General features: G+C 44.0%; 3 protein-coding genes across 3 annotated transcripts; all 3 read right to left on the bottom strand.

Annotated features, from left to right (window-relative positions):
* Positions 1–976: 976 nt before the first annotated feature.
* Positions 977–4,827, bottom strand: LOC131887282 (ubiquitin carboxyl-terminal hydrolase 4-like; the record flags this gene model as incomplete). The annotated part of the gene is given in 10 exon segments (XM_059235851.1): positions 977–1,220; positions 1,305–1,393; positions 1,466–1,719; positions 1,780–1,969; positions 2,045–2,592; positions 2,671–3,074; positions 3,147–3,479; positions 3,544–3,986; positions 4,062–4,468; positions 4,659–4,827. Coding segments are annotated over 10 exon segments (2,919 nt in total). The 3' UTR covers positions 977–1,067.
* Positions 4,828–6,141: 1,314 nt separating this feature from the next.
* On the bottom strand, positions 6,142–9,020 carry LOC131887030 (tropomodulin-1-like). The gene is made up of 3 exons (XM_059235519.1): positions 8,859–9,020; positions 6,689–7,608; positions 6,142–6,532 (listed from the first exon to the last, which is right to left on the bottom strand). Exons 2-3 carry the CDS (start codon positions 7,555–7,557, stop codon positions 6,283–6,285), a joined length of 1,119 nt encoding a protein of 372 aa, XP_059091502.1. The 5' UTR covers positions 7,558–7,608; positions 8,859–9,020; the 3' UTR covers positions 6,142–6,282.
* Positions 9,021–13,555: 4,535 nt separating this feature from the next.
* On the bottom strand, positions 13,556–14,703 carry LOC131886748 (uncharacterized). Its single transcript, XM_059235145.1, has 2 exons — positions 14,318–14,703; positions 13,556–14,245 (listed from the first exon to the last, which is right to left on the bottom strand). Exons 1-2 carry the CDS (start codon positions 14,324–14,326, stop codon positions 13,859–13,861), a joined length of 396 nt encoding a protein of 131 aa, XP_059091128.1. The 5' UTR covers positions 14,327–14,703; the 3' UTR covers positions 13,556–13,858.
* Between the last annotated feature and the right edge of the window lie 6 nt (positions 14,704–14,709).

Here is a 14,709-nt window from a genome sequence, read left to right as displayed (position 1 = left end):
TCTGATACGACCGCCTTGAATTGAGACCTGTCTTTCCTTCTTCAGTTCATTAATTCACATGGTTCTGGCCACGGAGAGAGGTGTGAAAAGTTGACGGCCAATTTGAATTCTTGAAACGCATTACCTTCTGTGCCCTAATTTCCAACCCCCTGATGATAGGCAAAAACCGATAAATTCGGTGGATGTTAATCGGGCCTCTTTTCTCCCTAGAAAATATCCTTCCGGGAAGATGACCTTCCTGTTGCCCAATTCTAAGTGCGCCTAAGCGCCTACGTTATGATTTTCCGTGTTCACGTTTGTACAGCAGCCTGTTGCCCAATTCTAAGTGCGCCTAAGCGCCTACGTTATGATTTTCCGTGTTCACGTTTTTAAATCGTCGTTTCTCCAGCAACCAAGATATTAACTAAAGCCGCTGGGAAGCAATGATCGAATTAATTAATTTTCTTCCATTTTCAAGGATCCATCTCTGTGTAGTTTCTGCTGCTGAAAGCTCGATTTTTGTCAGTGCGAACATCATTTGGAAAATAAAAGAACAAAGAGTCAAACTTCAATTTATCAGTATGATTTTTGTTAGTGGTAAAACAGTTGGCAGATATATTCAGTTGATTTCTGCCCAGCAATAGTTGTCTTGGTAGTAGTGAGAGTAGAAGTATATACAAAAGAATCTAATTCCGCTATTATTGAAGATGGCTGAAGGTGACCTATATAATCCCGGTCTTTCGCTTGGAAAAGGCGCAAGGGGCGAATTTGCATTTGGTCACTTCTAGGCCGGATCAGAATGGGTCGAAGAGTGAATTTTCGTTTCGTATAAAATAACAAAAATGTAGGGATGATTTACTACTCTTCAAGGAGAATGTGTGATCAAAAAAGTCATCCACACCTACGGGCACGCTTTCCACATACCCGCAGTTGTCGTCTGGGAGCTAAAAAGAGGGTACCATGGTTGGTTTAAAGTCAATTTGACTAGATCAGGAGGTGTGACACGTGACCGACCGTTAGTCAGTCACCTTCTATTGAGTGGACATAAAAACATTATGAAAAGGTGTCGCTGAGTGAGAGATGGGATATCAGTTGATTTCCATGTCCTCCACTGACGAGGCTTCCCCATTGGCCATGTATCCGTTTCCGTTCGACATCGGACTACTACTCACTATTGGGGTGGAACGACTCAAATTGCTTAGATCTCGCCGTTGATAAAACAGCACATATGCAGCCTTTGTCTGAAAATCAAGTTCAAATTCAGTTAGTCTAGGTTTCAGTCACGGGTTTCCAAGTCAAAAAGGATGAAGCCAACGCATACTCACCACAACGGCCTCCTCTGAAGAAGGTATGACATTGCAATCATCAAAATAGTACCATTGCCCGTCGTCTTTGTTCTTGGCATATGCGGTGTCTTTAAAGGTAAGAAAGGAAACGATCAATTGGCTGCTATTTGAGTCGCCTAGATTCGAGAAAAGATACTTACAATGACCACCTCCCATTCCCCCGTAGTGATTGGACACAGCCAACAAGTCGTAAATGGCTTTCCCGTGGTTCTTGTTGATGACGTATTTAGACATTTCGAGACCTTTGGTGGGAAACTCGACAAAGGTGTCCAATTTATCCCTCCAATACCGGTTGTAGCTGAAGCGTTTCAAAGATATCACAAGCAACCCAGGCAAAGACCACAGATCAAACTTCTTGGTAGCTTGTTGATGGGCCTTGCAACTTGGACAATACCTGTAGTAGATTGAATTGAATGAGACACTTGCTTTTGACCATGTGGTTTTGGTTTCTCACCAAGCATCGTTTGCTCCCAACTTCTCTACGGAGGTGTACAATTCCAGACACTCCTCAAGTTTGACGTGTTGCTTCTTTTGAGTGGGTTTGGCGTCAAAAGAATCGTCTTGGTTGAACTCCTCAGATGCTTTTTCATTGTAAAACATTTCTTTGGCGTACTTGTTCCAATCCAGGGACAAATAAGTCTTACCTGCAACAAGTGCAAACGCAAATTGAAACACACAAACCAATGGAAGATCCCCGACTCATCCAATCAGCAGCATACTTGTCAAACTCAAAGGCTTTCCGTCATTTTCCAAAGAGTCGAGGGTGGCATTGCCGTATGAGTTGACCACATTCATCACAAACATCTTTGGAGGACCCTTGTTGTCATCTTCGTCTTCCATGCTTTCCTCGTCATCTCCTTGGGCATCCGAGACCTCGGCATTCGAAGGCAGAATGGAAGATTCTCCTTCGGAAGAAGGGGTGGTCTCTTCACTCTCTCCGTTAGGAATCCCATTGGATGCTGTCCCATTGGAAGAAACACCGTTCTGATCCACATCTTCTTTAGGCTTGGGTTTCCACCACACATTGAGAGAACCGTCTGGGTTATTGACGGGAGGTTTGGTCACATATCGAGCCATCTGATCCAGGACAATCTCATAGAGCTGCTCGTAATTACAGTTCTCCCTAGGGACACCCACTAGGAGCGGCTGACCAAATAAGTTGGACGGAGAGTATGTGGTAGAGGATTTTCGCTCCCGAAGATAAACGGGGAGTATCACGGTGTCGGGATCAGTGGTGGTGGCAGAGGGTTGAGTGGGAACCTCGTACCTAAAAATGAATGCATGATGAAAGTTAGTCGGGTTTTCAATGGAGTCCGGAGGCACCTTTCAGTGGTGGTTCGCTTACACAAAGATGTCGTCCCGGTCCAAAATGTGGGACAGAGCTTCGTCAGCCCAATAAATTTTATGAAACCTGTGGTTATACACATCTGTGACGACCATCTGATGTTGATTCACGTCCGACATCTGAGCCAACACTGCACACAGGTCTTTCATGCACCCGTTCTTGGGGACAGTCACCTTGAACTGCTTGGGGCATTTCAAGGGATCCAAGTAGACCAAAAACACATCAATTTTACGCTCTTTTTTCACGGGTAAGGGAAGTGAGAGGAAGCAATATGGATCAAACTTGACAGACACTTCAGGACACTGCGGGCAAACCACGGTCGATTTCAGTAACCCATGGAGCAAGTCTGAAAGAACGGAATCGTTCCTCTTCTTGTGTGTTTCCCACGCTTCAGCAGCCACTTCCTGTAAAGATAAGGAGCCAGCATTTGATTGATTTGTAATCACCGCAGTGATTTTCGGGGTTCTCATAATTACCTCGTCAGTCCGATTGTCACGGTCTTTTAGTTCAATGTAGGGCTTTCTTTTGATTCGGTTCAAATCCTCGTGGAGTCCGTCGAGGAGAAATATTAAGAGCTCTTGCGAGTCTTGTTGCTGGTAACCCGAGAATTGAGGGGCAAACCGTCCTACTACCATTTTGAAGTTTCTGGGAACAATGTAGGAATATCGACCCGACCACATGTGCTTGATGAGCTCCCCGAAAGAATTAGCTACCTCTCCCTTCATGCCCAGGGGGTTTTCCTCGTTAATGTCCTCGATGTAGTTATCATTGGCGAAATATTCCGTGACGGGTGGACAATTGGAGAGACCCTATGCAAAGAGACACCCAAGTCATCAGAAACGGAATTCTGGTTTCCAAATGAGTAGCACCTACCTGTATGATGGAGTTCATAAAGCAGGTGTTTCCCAGATTCGACAGGCCGCAGAGACCAGGTTTAGCCCGATCGCTCGCATTATCGTCGCTCGTACCCATACGATAGCGAGTGCTGACGGGAGCGAGCGGGGGTGTGGGTACGGTCGAGACGGTGGATGTATCTTTGGCCTTGTCCTTGGCTCCGGATACGGAAGGCGAGGCCAATGATGCCGGCGTGACCAGATCGTTATCTTTGTCAGTGGAGACCTCCCCTCGCGGCCAAGTCTTATCGGCATTTTGCCGCTCGACGATGACCAACTGATTCGAATAGATGCCTAAAGCGTGGAGCGAGATGTCGGGCGTCTGCAGCAAATCGTAGGATCCACGGTGGTACTTGCTCCATAATCGGATTGGCACGTTCTCGTCGATTTCGAAGGTCTTGCGGGCCACCTCCTCAACTTGCTCTGTCAAAAGTTTACCCATATTAGTAATGCATTCTGTCACATCGGATTCACGCCTCTCGCAATCGAGCAACTCACTCAGAGTGTCCGCTTTACTGAAGTTAATCTTCTTCACGTTCTCCTCATCGTCCAAATCGGCCAAATGCAGATCGAACGGGTACACTTCAACCTTGCAATGTTTGACAAACATGCCGTGTTCAATGACAGCCTTGCGGATGCCGGTTTGACCCATCACCAACCCAAAAGTGGATTTCAACGCCTCAAACATGTCTTCGGGCACGAGATTGTAGTCGAAATTCTCCATCAATTGAGGTCGGAGTTCGCCTTGCGTAGGATCGATCAAGATAGCCGAATTGTCCATGGGTCCCGGCGGGTCAGCCTCGTCTTCGGGCACATCCGCATCCGACTCGAGGGAATCCGCTTTGCGCGTTTCCACCTTGAGATATTGCAACATGGCCTTGTACCACCGAGCATCCACCAAATACCTGCCCCAAGGTCAAACATGACAATCAATAAGCCGTCACTCCCAATGGCCTTACTTTGCAGCATCATCATCATCATCATCATCTCATCTACGTTGCTACTAATCAGTTTCAAACATATCTTTGAGACGTTCAACTATGCTATCATTGAACTTGAAATCACAAAAGTCAATGGACATCTCATCATATCTACCAGAACTGTCCAGTTTGCATGCTCATTTTGAGCCATTTCTCGACTTGGCTCTTCAAGGCTTCCCGCTCAGCGGGCTCCAACAGGAGTTTCACGCCCATCGTCTTGTCCACGGGTCAAGAATCGCCCCAAGCCAGATATCAGAGAGACTCCGCGGGTCCAACTAGATCCANCCAAGAGGCGGAATCGGGAGGCGGTATTGGCGATATTGGCGATGGCAGCGAACAATGAGGCTCTATAATGATCCGACCTTTTTTTTCGACGACGTTCACCGTGTCGTTTACATATATTAAACTGATGGTCTAGTCCTGCTGCTAGCAGTAGTTCAGGCCATGCAGGCGTGAGACGGTCAAAAAATAGGAGACTAAGAACAAGGCAGCTAGGCCACGAAGCCAGACAGTGGTGTGGTGTGTGCTAGGTAGTGAGGAAGAATGGGAAGAATGGCTGGCCTCTTTCAAGTCAATGCTAGAACAAGGAAGAAGGGCGGAAAGGGTCGGGGGTTTTTAAGCAGCAGTCATCGGAGAGCCCCGCAAGTGGAGAGGGCTAAAGATTTCTTTCTGGGGGGTGACCAAGATGGGCTTTCAAGTTTTTCCGAGTTGGCTTGATGATGACATCTTGGGACGGAACAGATCCTTGTTTTAAGCCGAATTGGGCGGGAAGAAGGTTTTAGTGTTGTTTTTGTCTTGATATGATTGGACTTGAAGACGATATCTGTGCGATTGGCTGATTGATTTGTCGGATAGTGATAGGAGGTACTTTAATGTCGACGATCATTGATCCAATTTGGCCAATAACTGGCATATCACATATCTTCCTGCCATTTTTTCAGCAGATGTTGACACTTTGTGGATGTTCAGTAGGCATTTTTAGCAACCTCTCGCAGACAACTTGAATCGATCTGCAAAAAATGAAATTAGGTCATTTATTATTGGCAGGGCGTTGTCATGAAATATTTTGTTTTCGTGATTTTTAAAAAAAATTTACTTCATGTCAGATGATTAGATGATTCATAAGGTCCGAAGTATCAACGTAAAAGTATTAATAAAATCAGATTTGCTATATTCATGTCATTACTTGCCCACATGAGTGTGCCACTTCCTTAAAAAAAGCCTGTTTTTTTCCTAATGGATTCTGAATTTATTGCTTATGACGACGTATCTTCTGATCAATGTTACGAGATGAAATCAATCGGGTTTTCATGGAGAATATTTTCCTTCTATTTACATATAATTTGCAGTGAAAGATATACTACCTCTACAATCACCAGAAAGTTAACACCATTATCAAGCATTGCTTAACAAAAAGTTTAGCTCGTTGCCACCCGTCACCCTACAGATAGTGGCATGGTAAGCTGATTTGAGTTCTTTTTTGGTCTCGTTCTTGACCCGGTTCAACGTGATCGTCACCCATTGGGCGCGAGGAGTACGAAATTTTGAAAGAAAGGCGCCAAAGTTTCAATTGATAGAACACCACGTGGGACCTGAACTGGATGGATTGGTGGTTGTATTTTTTTTTTATTCAAGGCTAGATATTTCTTATAAAGAATTAGGTGGCCTGCGTCGTTAGGCAGTTTCTTTCGATGGGTCAGCACGGTCGAAAGGGGTATTCTTCCGTGATTGATCCTAGTTTAAGACTCGGGTTCGTCGGCAGCGCCGTTCTCAGACTCGGTCTCTTGATCCAGTAGTTTGGCCGGTTGCCACTCCTTGTTCTTGGTTACGCCCACTTTTTTGATCCGCTCCTTCCGCAGCCGGTCAATGTTGGCAATCAAATGGGCTTCGATTTTGTCTCGAACCTCTGGGAATTCGAAGGTCAATCCCACTTTCAGCAAATTGTAGTTTTGCCGGATGGCCTTGCATATGCGAGCTTCCACGCGATACCTGAAATCGAAATCGATAATTTCGATTATTTGGTACTAGATCCGACTCATATCGGCATTGCGTCATCAGAGCTGTGATTGGAAAAAAACGGGCCTAAACGAGATAGGGTTAGATTGTGTAATATTTTTGTTTGTGTTGATTTCGTAAGTTTCCTACCCCATGTTGGATTGGGCCTGGTTACTGCAATGCACTTCGACCACGCTATTGGCGTTGTGAGCCAATGCCTCGAACAATCCGGCCAAGGTGTCGGGAGTGATGCGATTGGACTCGAGGTTCAGGGATCTCAAGGATGTGTTGTGTTCCACGGCCAGACTAAGAGTGGCTGCGGCAAAGTCATTGACGTCGCAATTAGCGGCTGAAAGACGCACGAGACTCTCGTTGGTTCTAAGACCCTCGAACAGTTCACAAAACATTTTCTCGTCAATAGTCGCAATATTGTTCAGATTGAGATCTTTTAGTTCCTTGTCGTTTTTGACCACTTGATCGATGGATTTCACGGGGTCGGTGGTATTTGGAGGCTCGGGCTCGTAATATTTGAGTGGATCTGAGTAGGCCTCCATGATGAACTCCTGTGGGTTGGATCCCAGGATTTCCGCCAAGGTCATCAGATCTTCAACTGTGGCCTCAGACAGGGCCGATTCTTCTTCATCATCGAGCCGAGTGGCCTCAGCAATCTCTTCGGTCCTTTTTATGGCGGCCAATTGAGCTTCATCGTATTTGGGAACAAACACTTTGCCCCTCTTGGTCCCGGGCTCAAAAGGAACCACCTCCTCTTTCTCCGGAGCCTGGATTCCTTCCTCGTTGATATGGTTGATGAGAGAATCTCGGTTCAAGGGACCCGTGGGTGGCTTGTTGCATTTGTAGGCGGTTCGGACCGAGGCTGGAAGATGTTTATCATCTGGATCTGCCGCCATTTCGTCCACCAAGAGGTTCACTTCCGAGGGTGACATGGCGTTTAAAAGATCTTCCAAGTCCACATCGGGGGCGGAGAGCACATCACGCCCAAAATGAAGAGTCCTCGACATGGTGATTGGCTTCTGGATATCCTCACGGTCACAAGAGTCTCAGGTCCCCCTCTGCAAAAGTGACATGAATCAATGGAAAAAAAAGAATGTGCCTTTGTCGCTGGCTCCTAAATTTCCAGGCCCTCAAACGAATGAGCTGAAAGTTGAGACAACGACCCATGGCGTGAACTTACTCTTGAAGTACTATTGCGACCTTTCTTCAGCCTACACTCATTGCTGAGAGGACATGATTGTCCCGAAGAAAAATGCTATCCTAAACAATGGATGATTCTCTATTAGTCTGGTGTGTACGTACAGTAAGGTAAGGGGTCGGTTTGCTAGAGCTCTCTCCCGCCGCCCATGTCCTTACCCACGAACTAGGGATAAGACCTAAACATGTTAGAGGCAAACTACGTCACTCGCACATGCACGGAACACTACCTAGCCGAACTTTTGGATCCAGTTCAAATTCTTTTGTTCCAGCTGCATGCAAAGGGAACGATTCAGCAGGGTATAACACACTCCTTTGCCAGTACGTACAGTGTGATCATGCATTACATACTTTCACTTCGGAGAAGGTGATTTGAAAATTAGTAAAATGTGGTGACGCAACATTTCAGGCAGAAAATCCTCGGATCTGTCCCATAAGATCATTCATTGAGTTGTCACCAACGGTACCATTATTCACTTCCTTTCGAATTGAATTTTCTAACAACGCAGGAATTACTTGCCATCATGTCAAGCTTCGTCTTATCCGTTCGGTCACTTTTTCTAAACAAACCTTGGAATTGATCAACTAAAATCTAAAAATCCCTTCTACTTTTTTCTTCAGTTTTCAAAATGCTCAAACAGAACCATCACTTGATAGTTATTCCTTCCTCATTGAAGCTCGTGCATCGCTCAGTCTATCCTGTCAATGTGAATTCGCGAAAAAGTAATCTTGTATGCTGCTTATCAACCCCTTTTCTTTCCATTCCCATTACTCTTACTCACACTCATACTCGCAGGTATTGGAAAAAAGTCAAGAAATTTCCGGAGTATGCTACAAGGCTACAAACTTATCAATTTCACATGATTGGCATCGCTCTAATACTCGTGTCCATAATAATCCCACTGGCGTGAGTAAAGTTTGAGGATGGCTCGTCGTTTATCAGGAACGTAAACACTCCTTCATCCAAGAGAGAAGTTTTCGAAGTACAGCCCCATTGATCAATGTTCTAGGTTGTATTCGTGGCTTTCACCCCTGGTATCCAAACTAATCGTTAATTCCAGCTCCTATAGTCACACATACCAGTGAATAATAATATAGCGAGTCGACTTACGAGAAATTTCAACCTGTCTCTCTCTCTCTCTTTGTGAGATTTCTGTTCGTGGCCAATGTTCCACAAGCACTTAAACTTCACGCGGAGAGCACTTCGATTATCTCTTCTCTCCTCTGTGCTTTCAACTAAATTGTTCCTCGTTGTTGGCCCTACGTAGTGCTCGGATTGAGGAAAGATCCAAATCAGGCGATACGAGGCATGGAACTTACCTCGAAGTGGGCAAAAACATCTCCATACATGCCTTTGCATTTTGGGGGCGGGTGAGTGCTTATGGGAAAGAGAGAGAAAGAACGAAGAAAACAGTTCGGGCGGCTCCAGTTTCTTACGAATCACTCCGATCCTACTGTCTAAATTTGAGTGGACTGGCCGGAATGTTTGCTGTTTGGGACTTCATTGAGATGGAGCGCGATCCAGGCCAGGTCTGCAATGTTCCACGGAGCTAACAAGATTTCTAAGTTCCTGAACAATTGCGCAAGGTGGACCAAGATGATCTTAAATGAGTTCAAAAACGTTCAAGGATAGTTGCTATATTGATGGAGAAAGATTGCCATCAAGCCTTACATGGCATTCACGGTAGATCGCGTCTGATGTACAATCAATCACGTGAATGTCAACAACATTCAACACTTTTGAGGCTACCACGATGTGCATCCCAAGAGACTAGAATGACACTGATTGCACGAAAAGAAGAAATCCTGCCAAAAATTGTGTTCATGGCGACTAAATGCAACGATTTTACGACCAATCTCAATTTGTTAACACTCGTCAAATACGTCACATATGTATATCGGCTCCAATGAAATCTTATTCAGAAGCTGCGCAATTGAGAAAACGATTTGCCTTTTTGACCCAAAATCTGCGGTAAACCGAATTGACATCTAAAAACTTTACCGTTTTCAAGAGCTGACGATGGGAATCGTGGCGTTTATTTACTTATCATCAATGCCCTCATTATAAGTGGTGTGGATCGAGCTCTCAATTGTGGAATGATTTGAGGGTCCACTTGGGCTCATTGGGCTTGGAGCTAAGGAAATACTCCAAGTGCAGGTTCGCACATGACGTAGGATTGAACCTGATCCAGCGATTGCTCCCCTTTCTCCTACACGTACCTAGGCCTTTCCACGGACTTCTAGAGATATGGACTGCAAACGGAAGCAAAAATATCCTATCTCCTAAACCGCTCATCTTATTCCAAATACTCAATTCATACGACCACAAGGCCTTGTTGAATAGATGAACTCAGCCAAGTTTGAGCCCAAACCTATGCCTAGGGAACTCAGGAGGTTTGCTCAAAGTTAAGTAGTAAACACTACATAAAATTTGAATTTTCAGCTTGCTCTTGGTCAGCTACATAAGCTTTTGACATCATAACTTTGAAACGATCGACTTTGCATGCAAATGGTATAAAATTGATCTACCGTTGTTTGAAGAGATCTACGTTTCTTATTTTATTACTTAAATTCGAAAAGTGGCTCAGAGTGGCTATAACCAAGAGCAGGCCGATTTGCCGGGAAGCTTTCTAGAAGTCCGTGGGTTTGTCCACCCGTGGCCTTTCCTACTCTGTCTGACCAAATATGGCGAGCGTGATTTACGCACTTAAGCAAAAAAACACAGCCTCCAAAGTGGGCATCAGCCTATCCCTCCATTCATTTCATTAATTTCCTTCAGATTGGATCCGACTTGAGTGATCTTTGAGCTCATGTGGTTCCACAAAAACGTTGAAGGGCTTGCTTAATGCCGTAAATGCGTTGCTAAGAACGTCTCAAAGCGTGGACATGGAGGTTGAAGCTGACCCTAAACATATTTTTTTTCTGATCAATGACATATGTATTTCCAACAATGTGGTCAAGTGAGATGAAAGTATACTGCTTAGGTAAGTAAGTGCAACTGGCTTAGTTGTTTTAAGATTTCTAATGAGCATTTCAGAGAATGCGCTGCCTAGTGGTATTTATTTAAGGGAATAGTATTTATAAGGTCTAGTTGTCCTTGACCTTCCTTCTCCTCGTCTGATCCATGTTTAAAAGTTAGATTTTATCTTTTCTTGTACCCCCTGTACTCTATCTTTCATTTCATGTGTTCTGAGTGAGAATCATTAAACAATAGCTTATGCTCAACATGATTTATCGTTAACCAGCGCATTAGAGCAGGTAGAATACCTTGGAAGAATCAAATTGTTGGTGGATGGCAAGGGCTAGATTTAAACCAGAACCCACAGGAAGGGGGGTACATACCTACTTCTTTTTCGAGCTCCTTCGTTTTTCAATTTGTTCCCTTCAAATACTCGTAGGGAGTTAGATTTGGACATTTTTTTGATCAAAATACCCGATCAAACCTACAATCAAGGGCTAGTCAGATCTGCCAACTTTAATTCGTTGGTGGATCAGATATTATAGCAATATAAAGTAAAGGAAAATGAATACGTTTTTCCGCCTTGAACTGCTGGGTCTCCCATTCCCAATAGCGGTCTGCAAATAAAAAAATGTTTCCCAATCCTTGTGGATGATTGCTGTGATTCATTTTTGTAGACGTTCTTGGCATTGTATTATGATGGTTGGACTCGCACGGGGCACATTGATGGTACGACATACGAAGAAGATCAGAAGGTGCGCAATTTGTAGTATTTCCCAAACAAAGACATTGCATGATTTAAATAGTGGGACTGTCATTCCCTCCCCCAATATTCATGTCAACTTTCACTTTCGTCATGAATCATTCCGGCTTGGTCGAGTTGACATCACACGGAATGAACAAATATGGGGCAGTCATCATGAAACGGTCGACCACAACAGGACTGACTTTGCTTTTTGTTCTGGCCACCTTGGACCTGCCCCTCTGTGCATCTTGGTCGATCACGACCATCTTTGAGAGTTTTTGGAGAGGAATTCAAATTCTTTGGCAAGAGATGAAGCGACGATCTTTCATTCAACCCTACGACACCCAATTCAACGCTATTGACCGTCCCACTGGGCCTCCCTTTGTGAAGGAGCGACCTGGTCCTCTGAGCTTTCAGCTAGGCGGGTTACGTTTCCGACAGAGCGTTTTTGATGAGGAGAAGAACCGACTTCCGGTTAAGTTAGAGCCTGGACCTCTGAGTTTCAAACTCGGACCATTCAATTTCCGTCAAGTTCCGACGCAGACGTTCCATTACAACCCGTGCTGCACGGACCCATTGGCCTATTGCCGAAGATTCGTGAATTGTAATGAGTTCAACAAATAGTGGCTTGTTTCTGACTTCTCGCGTGCTTCCCCTTTCAAATGTCTACAAACAACCCATTTCTTGACAACGTCGACGACTATTTTGAGCGAAGTTAAGTGCTCCGTGCAAAAAACGTGGTCATATTATCCCCCCCTACGAATATCGACAAATATCTTGGATCTCTCAACGCTTTGTTCCAAAGACGGACAACAACCCTTTGCGGACAAGAACACCCTTCGCTTCTCGCAACATAGAGACACCACTTTTTCCGTTGAATGTATATAGTTCTTGAGAAAAATAAAAAGGGCAGAAATTGATTTACCCCAAATTACCTGTCATCCACGACTACCCATGTGTACAAGAAAAATCCCCAGATCTGCTCATAAAGTTCATAACTTTCTTCGGATGAGCTTTTGGGCTAGCAGCCTGTGCAATATGTACGTGCAGTGCAAAGAGTTTGCGCGTGGAGGTCTATTGCATGAATAGGGACCGGGAAAATCAGACTTGAAAAGTGGATAAAAACAGTGATGACTGATGAATATTCATTTTTATAACTTTAAACATTAAAGAAAATCACTAAGTTCTTAAATGTATCGTTAGTTACAAATAAACATTTTACTAGTCCTGAAAAAAATAAAATTATTTGTCAATTTCAAGACAAGGACCTTATAGCTCTCAAGGATTCTAGTGTTTATGGAACAATGCACTTCTCCTCTCTTCTTTCTCGGAATTTTTCATCGTTCAATTCGCTTAATCAAAAATTCGTATGGAATATTTAGATGCTGATCTTGTAGCAGGGTTTAACTCGGACAAGTTTTTGACGAAAATTCAAGATCAACACTTCGTTCAAAGGCTAACCAGATCCTCTAATTCGTTGGTGGATCAGACTTTATGTGAATATCGGGTTAAATAATAACCATAATTTTTCCATCTGGTACAACTGGTACTACATTCCTAGTAATGGTAAGGAATTCAGTAAAGAATAAACTCGTTGCAATATTAGACTATTTTCAAAGAAACAGATTAAAGTATTTTATATCATGGCAATAATGACACCCATAATGGTAAATTGAGTATGAAATATGCCAAATTTTGAAGCAAACACCGAAGAAACAACGAACACATGTTTTCTGTTTAGTACTTCACATGTACGCGTATTCGAAATTTGTAACTGGGAAATACTTTTCGATTTCAGCATTCATGAATATCGATGGAATTTTCAGCGTGAGAAGCCTGGGGATTGGCAAAGTTACCTGCACTTGTCCCAGAATCCCTGTCAGCATGATTTACAATATCTTTGGTCATCAATTGTTTTTCAATTTCAAAACATAAGGGCTAAAGTGTACAGAATTTCAATTTTTTTCTCTTTTTGAACCTTCAGGTAAGCAATTTTAGATTATAACTTTGTTTCCTTTTGAGAATTAAAAGCCAATTTGAATGGACAAATGACAGAGGATGGCTTCGCTGTTTCTTTGACCTGCCATCTTTTCCGGGCCCTACAAATGGGTAATGCATGAGAAGTGTTTGCAACTTGCTCCAATGCTCCATCCATGAATAGACGAAGGAAGGTGTGCAGAAATGGAGGAGAGAAGACGAAAAAACTAGAGCAAACATTAATTGACAGACTGGACTTGTCTTGAGGGCTGAAAAATTATCTCCCTTGACAGTGGCTGTTTTTTTCTCTCTCTCTTCCTTTTTTTGGAAGTTTTGTGAGGAAGGAATTCGAAGCAATATCCGGAGAAAATAACATTTTCATATTTATTTACTTAGTATGACAATTTTGACCGCACATGTCGTTGGAATCTTATTCCTCTTGCTTGTCATCAGCATCATCTTCCTCTAAAGGATATGGAGCGGCTGGCTCCTCAATTGCCTCTTGGTAAGGAGTGTAGGTTTCACGGGCTTCGGCACGGTAAGGCTGAGGCTTAGGTTTAAAATACGAATCGGATGGCGAGTCTCTCGAATCATAGGGTGTGATGGCGGGGAGCGCCAGAAAGGGTGGGACATGGTCTTGGAAAGGCTCGTATTCCTCCTTTACTCCTTGGGCATTGATCAACTTGTTGTGAACTTCTTGCTTGCTCACATCCGTCTCATAGCCACTTCCCCCAACATTGACCTTGATGGAGAGATAAGGATTTTGGGCCTGTGGAAAGGCCAAGGCCATGGATGCAAACAGCACACACAGAGCAAACTGACCAGGTGAGGAACGATGCGATTACAAAACGGTGCATTCTGAATTAATGTTCATTTCAGGGAGTCTTACCGATTTCATTTTCTTATTGAGAGATACGATTCGGAGAAATATGTCTTCTTGATGGATAGGGATAACCCTACTTGATGAATTGTGCTACAAGCAAATCACACACTGCCATTGGACCATGTGCTGCATGTATATATACCCATCGACTTCCTACCGATTCTCGCTCCCGCCATTGGGCGCACACCTGATCATAGTGCATAATACTAAGAATATTGAGCGGAAGAAGCGTCAAGTCACGTTCAACTCAGATGCCAGTACTTTAGTCCATTGATTGACGTAGATCGGATGGTTTGTGACCAGCACTGGGGTAGAAATGCGCGAGGTTTGAAGAACCGGTCTCAGAGCTCGAACGCCGGGTGAACTTTTGAGCGGTGACAAGCAAAAGGCAACGACCT

This window comes from Tigriopus californicus, chromosome 9 (assembly GCF_007210705.1).
Source record: "Tigriopus californicus strain San Diego chromosome 9, Tcal_SD_v2.1, whole genome shotgun sequence".
NCBI lineage: Eukaryota > Metazoa > Arthropoda > Copepoda > Harpacticoida > Harpacticidae > Tigriopus > Tigriopus californicus.
Note: the sequence above shows the minus strand (reverse complement) of the source record. Positions and strands in the feature narration are given on the sequence as shown.

Bases quoted from the DNA above. Each gene is read 5' to 3' on its own strand.
- LOC131887030 (XM_059235519.1), bottom strand. From the start codon at position 7,557: ATGTCGAGGACTCTTCATTTTGGGCGTGATGTGCTCTCCGCCCCCGAT. The intron at 6,533-6,688 runs GTAGGAAACTTA...TTTCGATTTCAG, and splicing joins CAGGCCCAATCCAACATGGG to GTATCGCGTGGAAGCTCGCA.